This window comes from Pelecanus crispus, chromosome 26, assembly GCF_030463565.1.
Source record: "Pelecanus crispus isolate bPelCri1 chromosome 26, bPelCri1.pri, whole genome shotgun sequence".
Taxonomy (NCBI): Eukaryota; Metazoa; Chordata; class Aves; order Pelecaniformes; family Pelecanidae; genus Pelecanus; species Pelecanus crispus.
The window spans coordinates 2,402,685-2,420,755 of record NC_134668.1 but is presented as its reverse complement, the minus strand read 5'-3'; the positions used below and the strand labels follow the sequence as shown (position 1 = coordinate 2,420,755).

The following is an 18,071-nucleotide window of genomic DNA, read 5'->3' as shown; positions in this document are numbered from 1 at the left end:
GGAATTACGGCTGCAAGAGGTGTCCAGAAGTTGGATGCTGGAGGATCTGAGCCTGAAACAGAAGGATGAGCGCAGGGTGACCCACAGATGAGCCATCCTAAGGGTCAGGAAAAGGCAGAAATGGACCGGTATGGAGCCCGGGGATGCAACTTGCAAAAATAAGAATGACTGTATTTCCTCTCTTGAGCTCCCACACTTCAGAAACTCTGCTTTTTGGGGGTTAATAGCTGCAAGGGGAGGCTTTGATGCCTTTGGGGGGGGGGGAGCAGGCCTGGAGCAGGGGGATTAGGCAGCAGTTACACCTTCAGAGAGGATTAAACCATGAAACTCCCTAGGAGCAGAAGACAACCCTTTGGTTTCCCTTCCCGCAGACCGGACTGGAGGCTGTAGGATCTTCTGTCTGGAAGTGACTCACCGCAGGAGTAGCTGAGCTGATGCACAGTGTGATGGAAAGACGCTTCCTGCTAATCCAGCCACAGCCGTCAGGAACCTTGCTCCATCTGACAGTGAGTCACTGACCTCTCATCCTTGGGTTACTGGTGCTAGCCCAGGTCCAGCTGGGTACTGGGAAGCACTGGGATGAAATGCAGAGCTCCCGGTCGAGCCCTTGCCTGCAACGTGCCCACAGCACACCTTGTTTCCTTCCCCTCAAATGCATCAAGCAGATCGGTGGCATCACGGTGCCCTGTTCGTCACCCAAACCTGCTCATGAGGCACAAACCTTGGTGTCTCCAGCTGCAGGGAGCTGGGAGAAGCTTGTCCTCGGCCAGATGTGAGCAGCAGTGCAGGGTGAAGCGGGTGGAGGTAGCAAGGCAGAAGGGGGTTCGCTTTGCGCCAGGAGAAGGAGCTGCACATCTGGAGCCAGGGTTGGGTCCTGCAGCTGGGTCTGCAGAGCCAGGGAGCTGTGGAAAGCGGGGCGGGCACCTCACAAGCTTTCTCGCTGCCTGGCATTTAAATCCAAGGCAAGAAATTAAAGGCAAGAATGACAGAAGGTTTTTATTTGCTCCTGAGGAGCAAGACAACAGGTATAAGCACAACTACTTGCAAGCTACGAAGATGATGGAGCCAAACTCTTCTCAGTAGCGTTGGGTGACATAGCTGGGGTGAACAAAACACCTCATGTCTGGGCAGAGGAGCTGGTCCGAGAAATGTTTGCTGAAGGGATGAAGTCGACTCAGGGTTAGGCTGCTCACCAGGCAGGGATGGGTTCACTGCTCGCAGGAGTACCTGAGCTATCGGGCTCCTGCTCCCTCCTCCCAAAGAGTTTCTTTGTCTGCAAACACTGCATTTGTCCTCTTCAGCCCACCTCCTGCAGCGATGCTTGTTCAGTTGTCTACTGACGACAGCACGCATGCCCCCACCTGCCCCATCATCTGGGGTGCCCTCCCAGCGTGGCTTCATGTCTGCGAGGCGCTGCATGGGATTTGCAAAGCAGCTGGGTCCTTTGGAGGAGAAAGCTGGCATAAATAGGAAAAGCAACTGCTTGTGATGATCTTTTATTACTAGCAGGAAAGCAGATCCTAGGGGGTTTGATCCACTTCAGCGCTGCCTGGGAGTGATGCAAATTCAAGGGCAGAGCAAGGTTGCAATCACAGGCAGTGCTTGGTCTCCCAGCCAAGGCTGCACAACCGTCTCCGTCAGCAGCAGTGGTCGGAGAAGGGCTCGGCTCAGCTGCTCTGCCCCGGCGTGAGCGCATCACGCTCGGCTTCCCCCGGAGCCTCGGCTCGTGCGGCGCCAGGGCTGGGCTGGATGTGGCTTCGATGGGAATATTCGGCTTGCGGGGAGAGTGGGGAGGCTCTTGGCAGCGAGACCCAGAACATGGCGTTTTGCTCCTTTGATGGCCAGATGGAAACAGATGAGGAAGAAGGGGAGGGAGAAAAAAAGCCCCAAACTTTCACATGTAAAAATTAACTGGAACAGGATGGTCATCAGCGCGGGGTGGTGGTTGGCATCTGCGCTGGCTGGATGGGCGTCCCTCCATCGTTGGGCCACGATGCCACAGCTCATCCCACCGCCCCATCCCGCGGCTCCGCTCCCGGGGAAGGGGCAAAGCGAGGCAGAAAAGCACCGCGGCTCACACCCGGTCTCACCAGCAACACCACTGGCCAGACCCCATCCACCACCCCGAGTCCCTTCTGCCCCCCGCTCGAGGAGGGGTGGAGGGGGTGTGCTTTGGTGGGGAACATCTTTTAGTTCTTAAAAAGTTCAGCAAGTTCCAGGAACATTATGTCACTTTGACAAGGAAATGAATTGCGAGGCCATCAATCAAAGCTGCAGGCGCGCAGATCAAAGGACCCCGCAGCGCTCGAGTTCCCTTTTACAGCCAGAGCCCTGCACGATCCCCCTCGCCCATATTCCCTGCGGTTGCTGCAGCAACAGCACGCTACAGCGGATGCTTCGCATTTTTATTCGCACCACACATGTTTCCACTCTAACACTGCAATAACTAGAAAAACCTGTGAAACCAAAGCTGCTTCCCCAGCCTCCAGGGGCAGCGGCTATTCCTGGCTCCCTTTAATGTTCTCAATTTATTAGCGTTATCCTCCTTTTTTTCACGCAGGATAAAATAGAGATTATTTTTGTCCTCTCTAACAAAGAAAAGGAGCTTGCAAAAAAAAAAAAAACCAAACCCTCTGCATCGAGGCTCAGCCTCTGATTTTGTGCCCAGAATTATTTGCAGGCATAATCAGGCCCTCAGCCATCAAAGCGATGCTATTGACAGCACCGGGCTCACACATGGACCGTGTTAGCCCTGCGCAGCCCCAGCTCTTCGCAGCGGCGGGCAGGTTTGCAGCCCCATTTCACCAGCCTGCAAACCGAGGGTGGAGCTGGGGGTGGCACTTTCTCAGATTCCCTGGCCCAAACCAGCGTTTGCACGCAGACCGTGATGTATGTCGTGTCCCAGCCCCACTCTGCCCACCAAGGGCAAGTCGTCGCATCTGTAGAGGTTGTTCAGTTGAGCCCAGCGCTCTCAGTCACTCCTCTTGCGCTGTTATAGCAGATGAAGCCCTGGTTTATGCCACACAACACAAGAAAAATCACAGCTTCAACCCCGCAGAACCCCAGGATGCAGAAACCTCCTGTCCGCCTTCCTTACAGCTGTGGTGGTGGAGCATCAGCTCCATACCGAGCTCTTCTCCAGCGTGCGTTACAAAGACCCCATCTACCCCGTGAGACCTGCTCCCGTCACAGCCACCAGTGTGTCCGACAAGGTCGGGGCAGATCCCTGTGCTCTAGATCCAACTCAGAAAAGCCAAAAGGTGTGACATCACCATGAATAAGAAGCAGATTGCTAAAATAAATGTCGTCTTTTTTTTTTTTTTTTTTAAGACATTAAGTGGTTCCTCTGAGCTCCCATGGGGTGTCCTGAGTGGGACAGAGCTGGACCTGGAGGCATGGCAGTGCCACATTGTCCTTCAGACCGTGCAGAGAGCAACCGCCTCTTGCTCTGGCGGACCATCCCTGCAGACCTGTGGCAGACGGGGAGAGGCCAGGATGTCCCAGGACAACAGTCTGACGTTGGTGTGCGCCAGTGAGTTGTGCTGAGAGGAAGTGAGTAAGCATTTGTGCCAAAGCTCGGCTCTCCTGGGACTGAGAGGGAAGCCTGGTCCCCCATGGGGACAGCACGGAGTGGAGCTGGGATCACCAGGGGTTTTGGAGACCTGCTTACGGGGAAGAGACTGAAAGGGCTTCGCTTGTTTTGCAGCCAAGCAGATGGCAGAGAGGGGGTCAGACGCATCCAGGACTGAAGGCTGGTGAAGAGCATCTACAGGCAGTGTGAGGCTCGGAGACAGAAATAGGCTCAGGCTGCCCAAGATGTGCCTTCAGCCCGCCAAAGGCTGCGGTTTTGAGGGGACACCTCAACCCTTTTCTAAACAAACCTTGGCTCCCGCCTCGACCCCACAAAAGAGCTCCCATTTGCGGTCCTACAGCCCCGCTGAAGTTGTCGGTGTGCCTCAGCCCTGTTTTTCCAGGTGATGGACTCCCTGCTCCCTCGCTCTTTGCCCACGTGTGGTTTGGTAGTGTCCTTGCTTTCTTTTTTCCACCTTTCCTTTCTTTCCAAAGTGCTAACTGGCCCTGCAGAAGCCTTGCAAACCATCTTGCAGGCTCAGCTCTGCTGAGGACACCCCAGCGCTGGGGACATTTCCTACCTAAACCAAAGAAAAGCTGCTCAGGAAAGTTGGATGTGATAGTGAGAGGGCGGAGGAGGACCAGGAGGAGAGGTGGGCAGAGGGGCTGGGACATGGTGGGAATTCAAATCTTCCATCTGGTGGCTTCTCAAGTGAGCTAGGCTCTTTTTTTCCCTCTGCATATTTAAGGTCTGAAATTTTCACTGATCTGTCAAAGTGAGCGCTATAAAACCCCCAGCTAGCTGGAAAAGCAAAGTTATTGAAACCAGTTTGGTGACTCATGACCTTTCCATGAAAAGTTTATATTAATATTCCTCCAAAAAACACTCACTGAAAGAACAAATTGAAATGTTTAAGGGAAAAATACTCTTGCCACAAAACATCCAAATCTGGGTAAAAAAAAGCCTGCTCGAGCAGTTCGGGGTGCTTAGCTGATCCTTCCCGCAGATCAAAGCTCATTGTATTTCTCCTTTTGCTCAAGGATATCAGCAACAATACCAAACTTCACTTCCTTCGCCCAAAACCATTTGCCAGTGAAATTAAATTAAACTTTTTTTTTTTTTTAAAAAGGAAAACAATAAAAAAAAATTAATAAAAATATAAAACCCAGCACAAGCCCGTGCCCCAGCTGGTGTTAATTGGCAGCTCCCCAGCCCTCGGCAGAGCTCAGCCAGCTCCTCCAAGCGCGGGATCAGAGGACCCTGGATCCTGCCTAAATCCTGCCCTCTCTGGGGTATTTTTTCCTCGCCCTTTGTTTTCTCTCGCTTTCCCAGGCCCCTGTGATCTATTGTCTTTCCGCATTATGAACATCTGATATTAGTCGCTGTCTTGACAACGCTCGCGTGTGAGTAATGCATTGAGCCCATGCCCTGCCGGCACCGCGGGCTTCGGTGAGGAGGAAGGAGCAAAGTCACCAGGCTCCATCCCAGCAGGTCTGGGTATCAACCTGTTTCTGAGCATCTTTTGCTCCTTTAAGCAATATCAGGCATTTTTCAAACATTGGCTCTCTGCTAGCTCCCATCTGTGGCTACTGCCATCCCTGACAAGTTGACACGAGCACAGGGAGGACGGGGCTGAGCCAAAGCCTTCTCATATCCAAAATCATCGTCCTGCGTCGCTCAGGTCTCCCCGGGACAGGGGCCGAGGTGGCTCTTTGAGGTTGCCATTTCACTTGGGCCCCCACCCAGCACGAAGGACATTCGTGAGAAACCCATGGAAGAATGTGAAAACACACATTTCCTTAAAATAGGGAAAAGCATCTGTACGGTGCCTGCATCTTGAGTGAAAAAGCAGCATCCGGGTGGGTGCAATTAGGAAGGCAAAGGGGTTGGAAAGGGTTTTGCTGCGAGCGCTGGTGGACAATGGGGTGCGTGTCTGGTCAGCAAGGCTACAGATGCTTGGCAGGTCTACGGTGCATGTTTTTAAGAAATACCTTGTAGCTGAGCTTGAACTGAGGTTTTTCTACTGGAAACGGGTGTAGCTTGCTTGAGTAAAGCTGGCCAAGTCGCTTGTACCTCAAAGAGCAGAGAGGACATCCTCCTCCTCCTCTGCAGGCTGTAGGGAGTGGGTCAGAAGTTCTTGAACAGAGGTTCAAGAGAAGACTGCAGTACAACAGTACAGGTTATTCAGGATGAAGATAATGCAGACAAGATGAGAATATTAATTTGTTATATGCAGCAAGACAAAAAAAAAAAAAAAAAAAAAAAGTCGTTTCCTTTTAAAGGACTTTCTCCCGCAGCCTCCTGGTCATGCTCAGCCTGAGTTGCCGCATCCCCATCCCTGCCAGTCCGGGGGCATTTGGGGATCCCACTGCAGCACGGCGCAGGCTCATTGGTGTAGGAGAACTCTGTAGTACGTTATGTATTTCTGCTACTAAAATATATTCTATATGGAAACTTGTTATGTGTTGTAAAGGAGCTAATTTAAAAAATATCTGTACAGATACAGGCATATGTCAACTCAACAATTTATGTTTTATTGATATTATTTTAATTATTTTGATTAATTACTGACACTTTTTTAAACTATATTGTTCCCGTAATACCCCTTTGTGCTCTCATTATAAGGCAGAACAACAAAGCAAGGTTTTAGCACAGGTTATGGAGCTCTGCTGGGGACGAACCCCAATATCCCAAGGAGCACCATGCCAGGACCTCAGTGTCCCTCCAGAGAGACTCAGGGTGAGAGCTCCCGATGAGCAGGAGCAAGGAGCAATGCCAGGAGAGCGCGATGAGCAGAGACGGCTTGGACAGGGTCAACAGACGCTGGAGAAGAAACACCTTGGAGAGGCAGAGAGGGCACAGGCAGGAGATGGGAAGGTTACAGGGGTTCCCAAAGGTGTAGGACTTTTTTGGGAGTGGGTGGCTGGGCATGGGAGGATGGTGGGTCACCGGTGGACTCCAGTTTCATGTGTTGATCCTACTGGTGTGACAGCAGAGGGTTGAAAACCATCCAATGTAAGGAGGGACCTGGGCAGAATATTTTATGCTGTTGTAGTCTGAATCTGGACCTCCAAACTGGCTGAAAGAGGATGCGGCTCTCCCAGTATTTCTGCAGGGAGGAGAAAGTGGGTTTATTTGTAGGCAAGCCCAGGAGTGGTGTAAGGAAGCAATACTGCTTATCATGCTTGATTTCCTGGGGAAATCAGGGGCGGAACTGGCCGTGGATCCAGCCAGGAACAGTGTCTGGACCTGTTCTACCCTCTCTATCTGCAATAGCTGCCCTATTTATTTGAGAGGAATGTGATGGTGGATGAGTATTGGCTTCCATCTGTATAGTAAGGGCTATTGTAGACTGCCAGAAATGTAGACAGAGGAAGAGGGAGGGAGGGAGGGATGGGTGGGTGGGTGGATGGATGGATGGATGGATGGATGATGACTGGGCAGGTGGATGAATGGATGCAAACTCAAGTTCATTTTGAATTATGCCATTTCTCAGGAGCAGTATGGCTGCCTATCACTGTTGCTTCTTCCTTTGGGCTCAGAGAATACCCTGGATTGCTCATTGAAGCATCCATTGTTCCACATTTCCACTCGAATCTCTCATAGATAAAAGTCTCCTATTCCAGACTGGACAAATGAATATTTCTTGCTGGCTTTTCCAGGGTCAACTGGGCTTAAAAAAGAAAGAAAAGACTAAAAACCAAAAAAGCTGCCCCTGAACTCCATGGCTGGTGCTCACATTAGCATAGGCAATGTCCCCTGACATCCGGGCAGCAGGCAGGAGCATCTGTGCCGGAGGGCTTGGGGGTGTCGGTGGAGGAGGGAGGGAGGAAATCTGGAACCCATAAGCTCCACTGATGTTTGCATTACCTTGCACGGCTGCATTGGTCTGTGCCTGGTCCGCCCACGGCCCTCCTCGCCCTATCAGCAAGAGCCATTCCCCAAAGTTATTCGAACGCCTTCCTCCCTGTAGCCCAAAGGAAAAACCAACCCAGCTCCTTGGAGGGCTCCGCAAGGCTTGGGAAGTTTGGGGAGGCTGAAGGGTGGATGCTCCAGGCTGCACCTCTTGAGTGGGCGCTGGCTGCTCTCCAGGCCGCCTTGCCGATGTGCTGTGGCCATCGCACCTCGTGAGACCCCAGAGCCCTTCGCCTGCAAGGTGCTGAGAAGATGAAAGAGGAAAGCATGTGCCCGGACTCCCCCGAAGGCAGCCTGGTCACCAGCGAGGAGGAAGGCGAGCGGCTGCACAAGAAATGCCTCCGCAAGCGTGGCCAGGGGGGCAAGCCGGCGGAGGACTGCGGTGCCCCGTCGCCGCAGGGCAAGCGGAGCAAGCGCAGCCCCGTCCCGCAGTCCTTCGAGGACGTGCACACGCAGCGTGTGATTGCCAACGTGCGGGAACGCCAGCGGACCCAGTCGCTCAACGACGCCTTTGCGGAGCTGCGGAAGATCATCCCGACGCTGCCCTCCGACAAGCTGAGCAAGATCCAAACCCTCAAGCTGGCCGCCCGCTACATAGACTTCTTGTACCAGGTCCTGCAGAGCGATGAGCTGGACCACAAGATCACCAGCTGCAACTACCTGGCCCACGAGAGGCTCAGCTATGCCTTCTCCGTCTGGAGGATGGAAGGGGCTTGGTCCATGTCCGCATCCCACTGAGCCGGGGTATGTATCGCCACCTCCCCGCCGACACCTCCGCACATCCCTCGCTCCTGCATCCTCCATGCATCTCCCCAGCTTGCTCCTGCGGGGGAAAGGCACAGCAGCTGCCCCCTCCTCACGCTCCACGTGCAAGCGATTTGTTTTAACGAACCCCAGACGCTGCCAAGTCCGGTGGGCGGAGGAGGTGGCGATTCCCAGCCTCGCTGGGGCTGGTAGGACGTTGCAGGGAGCCGAGGAACGGAGCCCTAAAGCAACTGATCTCATTTAGCGGGGTCTGGTCCAGGGCAGGCTAGTGAAAGGTTTAAAACGAGGGCTTAAAAATCTGATTTATCCTCCCACAGTAACCCGGGAGGGCGCGTAAATCAGCAGACACCCTCCTGAACGTGCTTGGGTTACCGAGGTGTCAAAACTGCACGAGCAAGACCAGCGGCAGCCCCGCAGCCATCGGCCGACGGCTGCTGTTGCTTCCACTGAGCAAAGAGCCCAGCCTTGTCCTCGCCGCCCGGGCGAAACTTTGCAGCCGTTCCCTGAAGCCGTTGGGTGGCCCCAGGGCCTCCAGCCTGCCGGGCTTTCTCCTAGCCCTCTCCTAAAGCACTGCAGAAAAGATGGGATCCATAATCCCTTCAGATCTGTAGACATCCTACAGTGCCAGGAATAAAATATTGAGTAAGGATGCCGGGGCAGCGAGGCTTGCCCGCTCGTTGCACTGCATGCCTTGTTTGATGTACTCAGAACCATCCAGCCACCACCTGAGCATCCTTTCAGTCACTGGCAAAGCTGCTGAGACAAGAGGACAATAATCCTATTTTCAGTGCTTTAGGGTCTCGTTGGGCTGGGAGAAAGGGAGAGCAGGGGGAGAAGGGCCAGCGCCATGCTAACGTTTCCTGCAGCCCATGCGCAGGAGCAGAAAGCTCCGGAGGACATTCCCAAGCCGTGGACTTTGGGGACACTTCATGGGAGCCCAGCCCAGCTCCCGAGAGTCCCCGTTGTCTCCTAAGCAGGATTGGGGCTTCTGGCTTTTCTCAGGCACTGCCTCATTAACCCCTGCCTTGTGTCGGCCCCGGCGCTGGGCGTTAAGAGCCCGCCGGGTCCTCTTGCACCCACCACTAAGGGCTGCAACGTGGAAACCCCTTTTATTCTTGTTTTCTGCCAGCTATTGGGGCCAGCCTTGTGCAGCTTCCTTACGTGCCATTTCTCCTCCTGGCCGGTCTTCCTGAAGTCCCAGTTGAGTGCAGGGACCCGGGTGCCCGTGCCCAGCCGTGGTCTCCCTGCAGGCAGAAGCAGCGTATTTGTAACACGAGGCAGTGCAGACCCTGTGACGAGAAGTGCTGAGTGGGTGCCAGACCCTACTTAAAGCCGTGCTGACCCCCAGCTGGGGCCGGGAGCCGGTGTGATGCTGTAGCCTGATGTAAGACCACCGGTCCCCGCCTCATCGTGGGTGCAGCCCGGCGAGGACAACGGGCTCCGGGTGCCTTCGCCTTTACGTCTCAGGGAAGCCATAGTGTGAAAAAAAACCCAAACTGCTCTGCACCCTGGTTTCACATTTCAAAAGGCCAGAGGGAGTGGGAAAGGGATGAAAGTGGCCTTTTTGAGACAAAATAAATCATAGCAAATTACTGCAAGGTGGCCCAAGTGATGGCCGGGCAGTCAGGGACCCTCTGCTGCGGCCGGCGTCCCTGCCATGAGCACTGCTGACCCTCCTGCCATTGGGTTTTGCTGCTCAACAGCCCTGAATTTCAGGCCAGATCTGCAGATATATGTGCAGCCGCTGGCCAAAGGTGATGACCAGCTCCCAGGGGGATTTAATTTAAGTATGTGCCACATCTAAATTCTTGTTTTCTTGCAAAGCTTGCTAAGATCTTTTCTAACCAAAGGAAAAACTGCCAGTTTTCTAAATCCGTGTCTAGATTTCAATTATTTGGAGCAGCCCCGGTTGTTTAAAACCTGATGAGGCAGGAAGCAGGATTGCTGCCCCTTAGCCGTGGCTGGGTGCTGCTGGGGACACCTTCCCCTTTGGGACAGCCAGAAGCGACGCGTGTGGTTCCTTGTTCTCACCTTGAGAAACCAAAAAGCTGCCAGAGACAGCCGGGATGCTGGGCCCCCGAGCAGAGCAAGCCCGTATCCCTCCCCGAGCCTCCTTCACCCTCTTCTGGGCATGGCATTTTTGCAGCCCTGTGAGTTTTGCAGTTTGCAGCTAGGTTCTCCTGGTTTGGGGGATGCAGGGTGCTCCGTGCGTGCTCCCAAAAGATGGGGGCTGCTCGGCACGGCTCTGCCCACTCCTGGCTTCGCAAGAGAGGCGGAATCAGCCTGGCGGGAGTTGGGTTTCTTTGGTGGATGGTTTTTAAGAGCTTCAGCCCTGTGCTGATGAAGTCCGTGCTGGCGAGCTATGCACTTTGTTAAAGCCCAGCTAAAGGCATTTTCGCCTTGGGGAGGTGTGGAGTTTTTGAGTCCCCTCCCCATTGCGCCCAGACTCGGGGCCGTTGCTCTCGGCGCACGCGTGTCTGCTGCTGGTTGCGTGTGTGGGCTGACGTGCGGCTCTGCGTCCGGTCATTGACTTGTAGACCTGTTTATTTAAGCTGAGTGCTTGGCAGGAATTGCGTTCCCATGATAAACAGAGGAATTAAAGACCCTTAGTAAGCTTAAAGGCGTTTCTGCTAAATGAAAAAGCCTCCGTGTAAAATCCCTCACGTCCTGTGAGCGTGGTACTCTCAGTGTGCTTATCATTGCTGGTTAATATTCATCCCAAGCGGCTCCGGTGCTTGCCTTGAGGCAAAGCATCCTTCAGCTGAATAGATAATAATCTGCTTTGTGCCAACCTCCAGCGGTATTCGGGTACCAATTAGCAACTCCCAGTTGGGCAGGGAAGTAATAGGAGGAGGATTTGCTAAGCAAAGACCAAAAAGAGGGAACAGCCACCGGGGAAGTGATGCCGGAGCTAGAAAGGCTGCGTCTCTCTCCCGTAAGTGAATTAACCCAGCGCTTGCAATGGGACTGTAATTTTATAATGTAAAGCAGCTAATGGCTGCTGCGAGCGCCGGCATACTGGTCTCCACTGGAACTCAGCCTATTAAATATCAAAGGGCGCTGGAATAGCTGGATGTGGCTATGCCCTTGTTAACCAGGAGACATCATCGGGGGGAAGAGGGATTGAGCCCTCAGGCAAGAAAAATAATGTTTGAAGTCCCCCAAGCTCACGGTTTTTCAGCACAGTCTTGAGCACATTAAAATGGTTTCTTTTCCTGCTGGAGGAGAAAATGAGGCTGGAAGCCGAAACTGCTGGCGGGGGAAAGACTGGTGGAGTTGTAAGGGGTGATATTCCTTGCCCTTCATTTGTCTCCCTGAATTTATTGTCTTTCTCGCGTTGCCCTCACTTAATTGTCTATCCTCAAAGACCTTGGATAAATCTTCCCTTTGGGGACTGTTGCTCTTGCTTGGAGTCTGCTTTGTCGGGTGGATGTTTCATTTTCTTTTATTTATAAATACGTCTCATTGCACAGTACTAAAGCACCAGGGTATTAAAGGAGCTTGGGGAGAGCTCCCTTCCCTTTTCAGATCTGCTCAGAAAATGCATTTAAAGCAGCATCTGCTTCAAAAAGCTGAGATCCCTCTGCAGACTGGCAAGAAAGCGCAATCCCGACTGGCTGAGCTGTCTTGCCACCCTGGATCAGTCCTTTAAAGGCAGCGAGAAGTGGGTCCATGTGCTCACTGCTGGTTAAACTGGCCAAGGTGGCCCAGGACCCCCGGGCTGGGCTAGAGCAAGCCCAGGCACTGGGCTCCTCCTTAGCCAGGTCCAGCGGCGAGGAGTTGTGCTGGCAGGAACCACCCTGCTTTCACTTTTGGCTTGAGCTCCCAGAAGAGACGAGGAGTTGCCCAAATCCTGGGAAATCTGTGCCTGGGAGATTTTTCTTTATTTCCATTCGGCTCAAGGGCTACGTTAAGTACCAGCCGTGCTCCCATCCATGTGCCCTGGCAGGGCACTTCTGGGATTTGCTCCCTGCTCTGGCGTGGAGCAGGTTTAGAGGCCAGAAGTTTCCTCCAAAGGCTGCTGTCTTCCCCACAGAGCTGGCATAGCATTTGCCACGGCGTCTGTAGGGTGGACAGGCAGGAGAAGGGATGTTTGGTGCCTTGAAGGCTCCAGCTTTAGTGCTCCGGGGCAGGAGGAGCCGCGCTCGTGCACCGGCTCCGGGTAAGGATGCAGGACCAGGCGGGGCTGGGGATGCTCAGTCTGACCACGACCAGCCCACGCCGTGCCGGGGCTGTCGGGGGACGCCCCGACTGCTGTGTGGGAGCGGGGGGTGGCATCACCTTGGTGTCCCCGCGCTGCTCTGCCGCAGTTCCCGGAGCCCGGCCTGAAGCAGCCACAGGCTGTCCAGCCATCCCTCTCCAGGTCCCTTGGCACAAGAGCATCTGGCACAAGGACGTGTCAACGAGGACGCTGGGGCTGCCATTAATTTCGCCATCAGAAAAACCTTTTTCTAGCAAAAACTTCCACTTGTCTATTAAAGACGGAAGAACTCAACACCGAGCTTGCCCAGGGGGACCAGGCTCCTCTCCATCAGAGGAAGGCAGGTTCTCAGCACTACTCAGGATTAGTTAAAATTAAAACAGAGATAAAATTACAGAGCCGGCCCTCACGAGCATTAAAATGTCTGCCGGTTTACGATCCCCGCGAGGAGACGGGCACGCTAGATCTCAGCTGCGTTCGCTTAGCCCAGAGGAATGCCTTTGAAACGAGCCTGTATTTCATTGCCGAGTGTCATGGGAATGCACCTGGGATCTGAGGGGGAACGAAGGAGATGTGTTAACGAGACGGGCTTTGCATTTAATTTCCTTTTATAGGGCTGTACCTGAGCAGCGATGAGGGCGTTAATGCAGCGGAGGGAGGGAAGGGCACTCATCAGCCGGGGCGTTGAGGACAGGCTCGCAGGGCGATGTGTCTCCCCGGCTCCGTGGTCTGGTCCACGCCAGCCCCGTGAACGTCCGTCCCCAGGCCCTGCGTGCTCGGAGCAGGGCTGGTCTCCTCTGGAGGCTCCCGCAGCCCTTCGGCAGCCTTCGAAATCGTGCCGTGAGAGCGTTCTTTGGCGTTAGACTTTGTTGGCTTGAGACATGGCCGTGCTGCGAGGCAAGGGGAGATTAACTTTGATCTGGGCTGGGCTGAGCTGCTCGTGCCTGTGTTTCCCGCACCCCAGGACATCGCTGTGCTGTGCAAGTTGGACACCAGCCTTTTTGGTTGCCCGTTCCGCGGGGCACCGTTGCCCTTGAGCACCGTGGCTGTGCACAGTGCCCATCACAGACCTTTCGGACCACGGTCCCAAAGGGACGGCGATGGGATGCATTGGGCTTTGGGGATATTTTTCTCTCTCTGCCACCTGGCTGGGGCAGGCTCTGTCCCATCTGCAAGCCCTGCAGCGAGGGTGGGCAGGGGCAGCCCCCAGCAGCCTGGCCGGCCCCCGTCTGCATTACCTCAGCCGGCGCCCAGGGGTGAATTACTGGAGGGTTTGATTTATTCCTCTCCAGGCTCCTCTCCAGACAGTTAAAGGTCTCAGCTATTGCGCAAGGAGGGACCGGAAAAGCAGGAGGCAAAATGGGGTGGGGGGATGAAATAAAACCAGCGACCTGGGGGTGATGGGGAGGAAGCCCAGAGAGCACCAGGGCAGCACAATGAAGCCATTGCCCCGCAGGGCTTGGTTCCCCTCGCCCCCCATGCCCGGTCCCTCAAGACCTGCCGGAGCCATTTCTAATCTCCTCCAGCCCTTGCAGGAGCCGCTTCCCCCTGCCCGAGGTCCGGATCAGGCCGCCGGCTTGGCTTGCCCTGCTCTTGCGCTTGGATCACCCGCACCACGGCCCTGGCTCCAGGCTGGCGGCCGGCGTCGGCTGGAGGCGCCGGGCGGCCCCACGGGGTCCCCTCCAGCGTCACCCGCCCTGGGGACAGCCTGTCGTCCTCCGGGCTGGAGAGGGGACAGTTCATCATGGGAGGGGAGGGGAGGGAAGGAGAAATGAGCGCTTCGGCTGCTTTCCTTCTCCATCCTCCCAGAGAAGCATATTTGGGGTAAAAGCTGTGTTTTTGGGGGTTTTTTTTGAATGCTCACAGTCCCAGGCTCAGGTGCGGGGGCATTTCCCAGCGCGTCCCATGCAAACTCTTGCGGCTACGGGGAAGTCTGCGAATGCGAAGCACGAAGGCTCAGGAGCCAGCAACCAAACGCAGCTCTTCCCCCCGCCAGCTTCCCAGCCGAGCACCGGATTTTGCATGATTTTGGGAAGCCTGGGCTGGCTGTGCCGAGCCAAAACCTCGGTGACTTGGCAGCCAGGCTGACCCTGCCTGTCTCCCCTTAGGTCTTACGCCTCCGCCTCGATGGAAACAAGCAGCAGCTCGCCAGCGCCCGGGCACCCAGACCCAGCCACCCCGCTCTTCTCCAGCACCCGAAAAACGACAGCAGCCTCCCCGGCGAGCAAGAGAGCACGAGCCCCCGCCCACCCCAGCAGCCCCCTCGCCCGGGGCCACTCTGACCCCCTCCACACCCCGGGGCTGGGGTAGAGGGACCCAAACCAGGACCCAGGTGGTTTTGCTTGGAATGAGCTTGGTCGGATGCTGGGTATGAAACTCTTCAGGGTGTAATTTATTTTTGACTTGCAGGTAAGGAACAGTTGCGTTACCTACTCCGGTACTAGCCGCCTGCTTCCCGAGCCTGCAGGGAAGCCGATGTCCCTGGCTCAGTGGGCTCGGTCCTGCCCGCATCCCCCCGCTGCCTGCAGCCAGCCCGGGCAGCCCCGCAGCCAGGACATGCGGGCAGCTGCCTTCTGCCAGGACCAGGCAGGACAATTCCCCTCGGGATGATGGCACAGGCTCGAGCCGTCCCTCGCTGGTCTGCTCCTCCCTGCTTCCTAGAGCCCCCCCGGGGACGTGAAAACGCAGCTCCCAAGGGTTTGGCCAAGGACCAAGCACGGAGCCCAGCGCGGCGCATGGATTATGCTCGCTTTTATCCTGCTCTGAAGGTCTGCACCACAATGACACCACGGTTTGTGCCGCTGCCCGGCGTGCAGAGCGGATTTTGGGGGGGCTGCTGGACCCCTCAACGAACCCCGAGGCTCACGACATACACCACGGACGTGTTGCAAAATCACCCGCTCTGCTGGAACAACCCAATTTCTTTGAAATTATTGGAAAATAAGGCTGGAGACATTACACGCTGCCCTTCCTTCTTTCCCGCAAGAGTGGGAGAGTTTGGGGACATCTCGGGAGCGGTGCTGCTCAGGGGATTCAGGCTCTTCCGGGGGATGCGGAGATGCTGGGGGGATGATGGAGGGGCGTCGAGGTTTCCGGACAACCCCAATCAAGTCCAGGGAGAATTTTCCAGGGTTCAACCTTCTTGTTTCCTAAGGAAATGGTGCTGTCGTAAGCAAGAGGCGGCGTGGCCGCGTGCCCACCCCTGCACCCTCCATCAGCGCCGGAGCTCGGCCAGTTTTATTTAAATCGGGCGAAAGAGAATCAGGTATTTTTCCTCGTTACAGCAAGGGGGGGAGAAAAGTCCCTGTAAGTGAAGCTGCAGCAAACGTGCAACCCAAAATAATCCACGTGGGAGAGAAGTGTTACGAATGACTCAACAGCAGTTTCAATTAGTGCTCGCGCTTTATTACACACCAGAGAATCCAACGAGAAGCGACAGCGAGGCTCAGACTACCTTTTTCTATACAATCCTCAATTTTTATGTACACCGCGAGTGGATTCCCTGCTCCGGGGAGCTGACGGCAGCCTTTAGAAGGATCTGAATGTGCTTAAAAAAATAAAAATTCCATTAAAAATAGGGTTGTGGATGGCTTTGTTAACTGCATCAGAGGAAGTATTTTACACATGAAAAATGAAACCACCTTTAGAAATATACATTTTCTTTCAAAATAATAAAATGTGCTTTAAAAATAAAGGGGAAATACCTCTTTGTGGAGACTCAGATTTCCAACCCTGATTTTAAAAAAAGGGTAAAGTATCTTTTAAAAAATTATTTTAAAAGTAACATTTTGTTGAGTCTTTTTTTTTTAAAAAAAAAAAAAAATCCTTATATTGACTTATTTTAAAATGAGTGAAACATCAGCCCTAAGGGAAGAACAATGATTAGAACCAAGGGCTTGGGGTTTTTCAGTGCTCACAGTCATGCCCGTGGTAGCTGTCACCAAAGACACAGAAAGTCTCGGGGGGGAAAAGGTGTTTGGGGCGAGGAGGGCTGGGTCTGGAGATGTTCTAGGCTCTTGGCATCTTCACGAGTCTTGGGGGGAACCCCCAATAAACCCCATCCCCGAGGGATGGCCACCCCAGCGCGACGCTGGGCGTCCCGCAGCACCCTCTGCGCAGGCAGCCACGACGCTTTTCTTGCCACGCCAACAAACCATCCCATCGGCTGGAAAGCACGAGGGGCTTCCGTGGCACCCGAGGCCCATTTTGGCGGTGCCATTCTCTGTGTGCCATGGGATGGAGCGTGCTCATCGGGATGCACGGGCACGGCAACAGGCATGGCTGCAGAGGGGAGCTCCTCCCTGGAGCTAGAGATGTCCACCATCGGCTTCATGGTGGGACTGCTCTGCCTGATGTCCGGCTGTTAAAATCAGGCAGATGGGCGCTCAGTGAGGTCCCTACCTCCATCCCAACTGAGAAGCGGTGGGAGCACCCAGGCAGCAATGCACCCACCCAGACCTGGGCTTCAGCATCCCCATGGCAGGACCTCCACCCATGGGACCCCACCACCTCCTCCAGCAGATGCCACTGGAAGGGGTGTTTGGGGGGGGATGGGGATGAGGAGATGCCATCCCACGGGGATGGGGGACCCTTCCAAGCAAGCACATAACTCTACTAGGAAAAAGAAAATGTGCTCGCATGAATGCCCACGCTTCGCCGCCGCGTTGTTTGGCCCCGTCTCTGGGGTAGAAACCACAAGCGACCGGTTGGCAGCTGGGGCCGGCGCTTCCCGTGAGCCGTTCGGCACATCGGCCGGGCTGACGCAACACGGGAGCGAGTGCAGAGGGGCTGCTCGGGGTTTCGGCTCCGGTTTGGGGTGACCCACCACGTGGGGTGCAATGGGTGAATGAGTTCTTGGCCACCCAACCCAGGCTGGGTGATGCTCACGGTGCTGCCGGGCTGGAGGCTGGGAAGGGCCAGCCCTTGAACTCATGGGCTTACTTAATCGCAGCTTTTTTCCCTTTGGTATCTTGCCCTGGTAGACCCAGAGGAAACCTGAAAATGTTAAATACTGAAGAAGTCAAGAAGTGAGGAAAGAGGCCTTGGGGCATGTCCCTCTGCAACAGCTTCCACAGCTGAGCTCACCCAGTTCAACCACAGCTTTCTCCTGGAGGAAACTGGGCACAAACTCTCCTTCGACGCTGAACTTTGGGCTTCCTCGGAGGCGAGGAGCGGCCGCGGGCCACGTCGCCTCAGGACCGCTCCTGCGTGGCACGAGCCCAGCTGGGACCCCCCGGGAGAAACGGGAGTGAGGTTGGGACGGAGCAGGGAAGGGAGGTGGTGGCTGACAGATGGGGCGGCGGTGGCACCGGCACAGCGGGTGCGGAGTGCCCAGCGCGGCCGCGGGGCCAGAGCAGAGGGAAGGGGCCGCAGCGGTCGGCGCCGCGGGAAGGGGCGGCAGCGGCCCCCGCTCGGGGACACCAGAAACGCTCAAGAGCCCCAAGGCTGGAGAAGCAGCAGGTCCTTCCCACCCCCCCCAGAGCCCACCCTGTGGGCAGACCCACAGGATGGAGGCACAGCATCTCCAAACGCCAGGCTCTGGAGAAGACACAGAGGTTTCAGGGTGCTTTTTAACCCCTTCCCACCCAAGCTGTCCCACTGCAATGTGATGCACTCCCT

At 55.1% G+C, this 18,071-nt stretch overlaps 1 protein-coding gene across 1 annotated transcript; it reads left to right on the top strand.

The window, feature by feature from the left end:
• Window positions 1-7,738: 7,738 nt before the first annotated feature.
• On the top strand, window positions 7,739-8,224 carry LOC104037050 (twist-related protein 2). Its single transcript, XM_009490854.2, has one exon. The coding sequence runs from the start codon at window positions 7,739-7,741 to the stop codon at window positions 8,222-8,224; it is 486 nt and encodes a 161-aa protein (XP_009489129.2).
• Window positions 8,225-18,071: the final 9,847 nt, after the last annotated feature.

Excerpts from the sequence above, each read along its gene's own strand:
- LOC104037050 (XM_009490854.2), top strand. The coding sequence starts at position 7,739 with ATGAAAGAGGAAAGCATGTGCCCGGACTCCCCCGAAGGCAGCCTGGTC.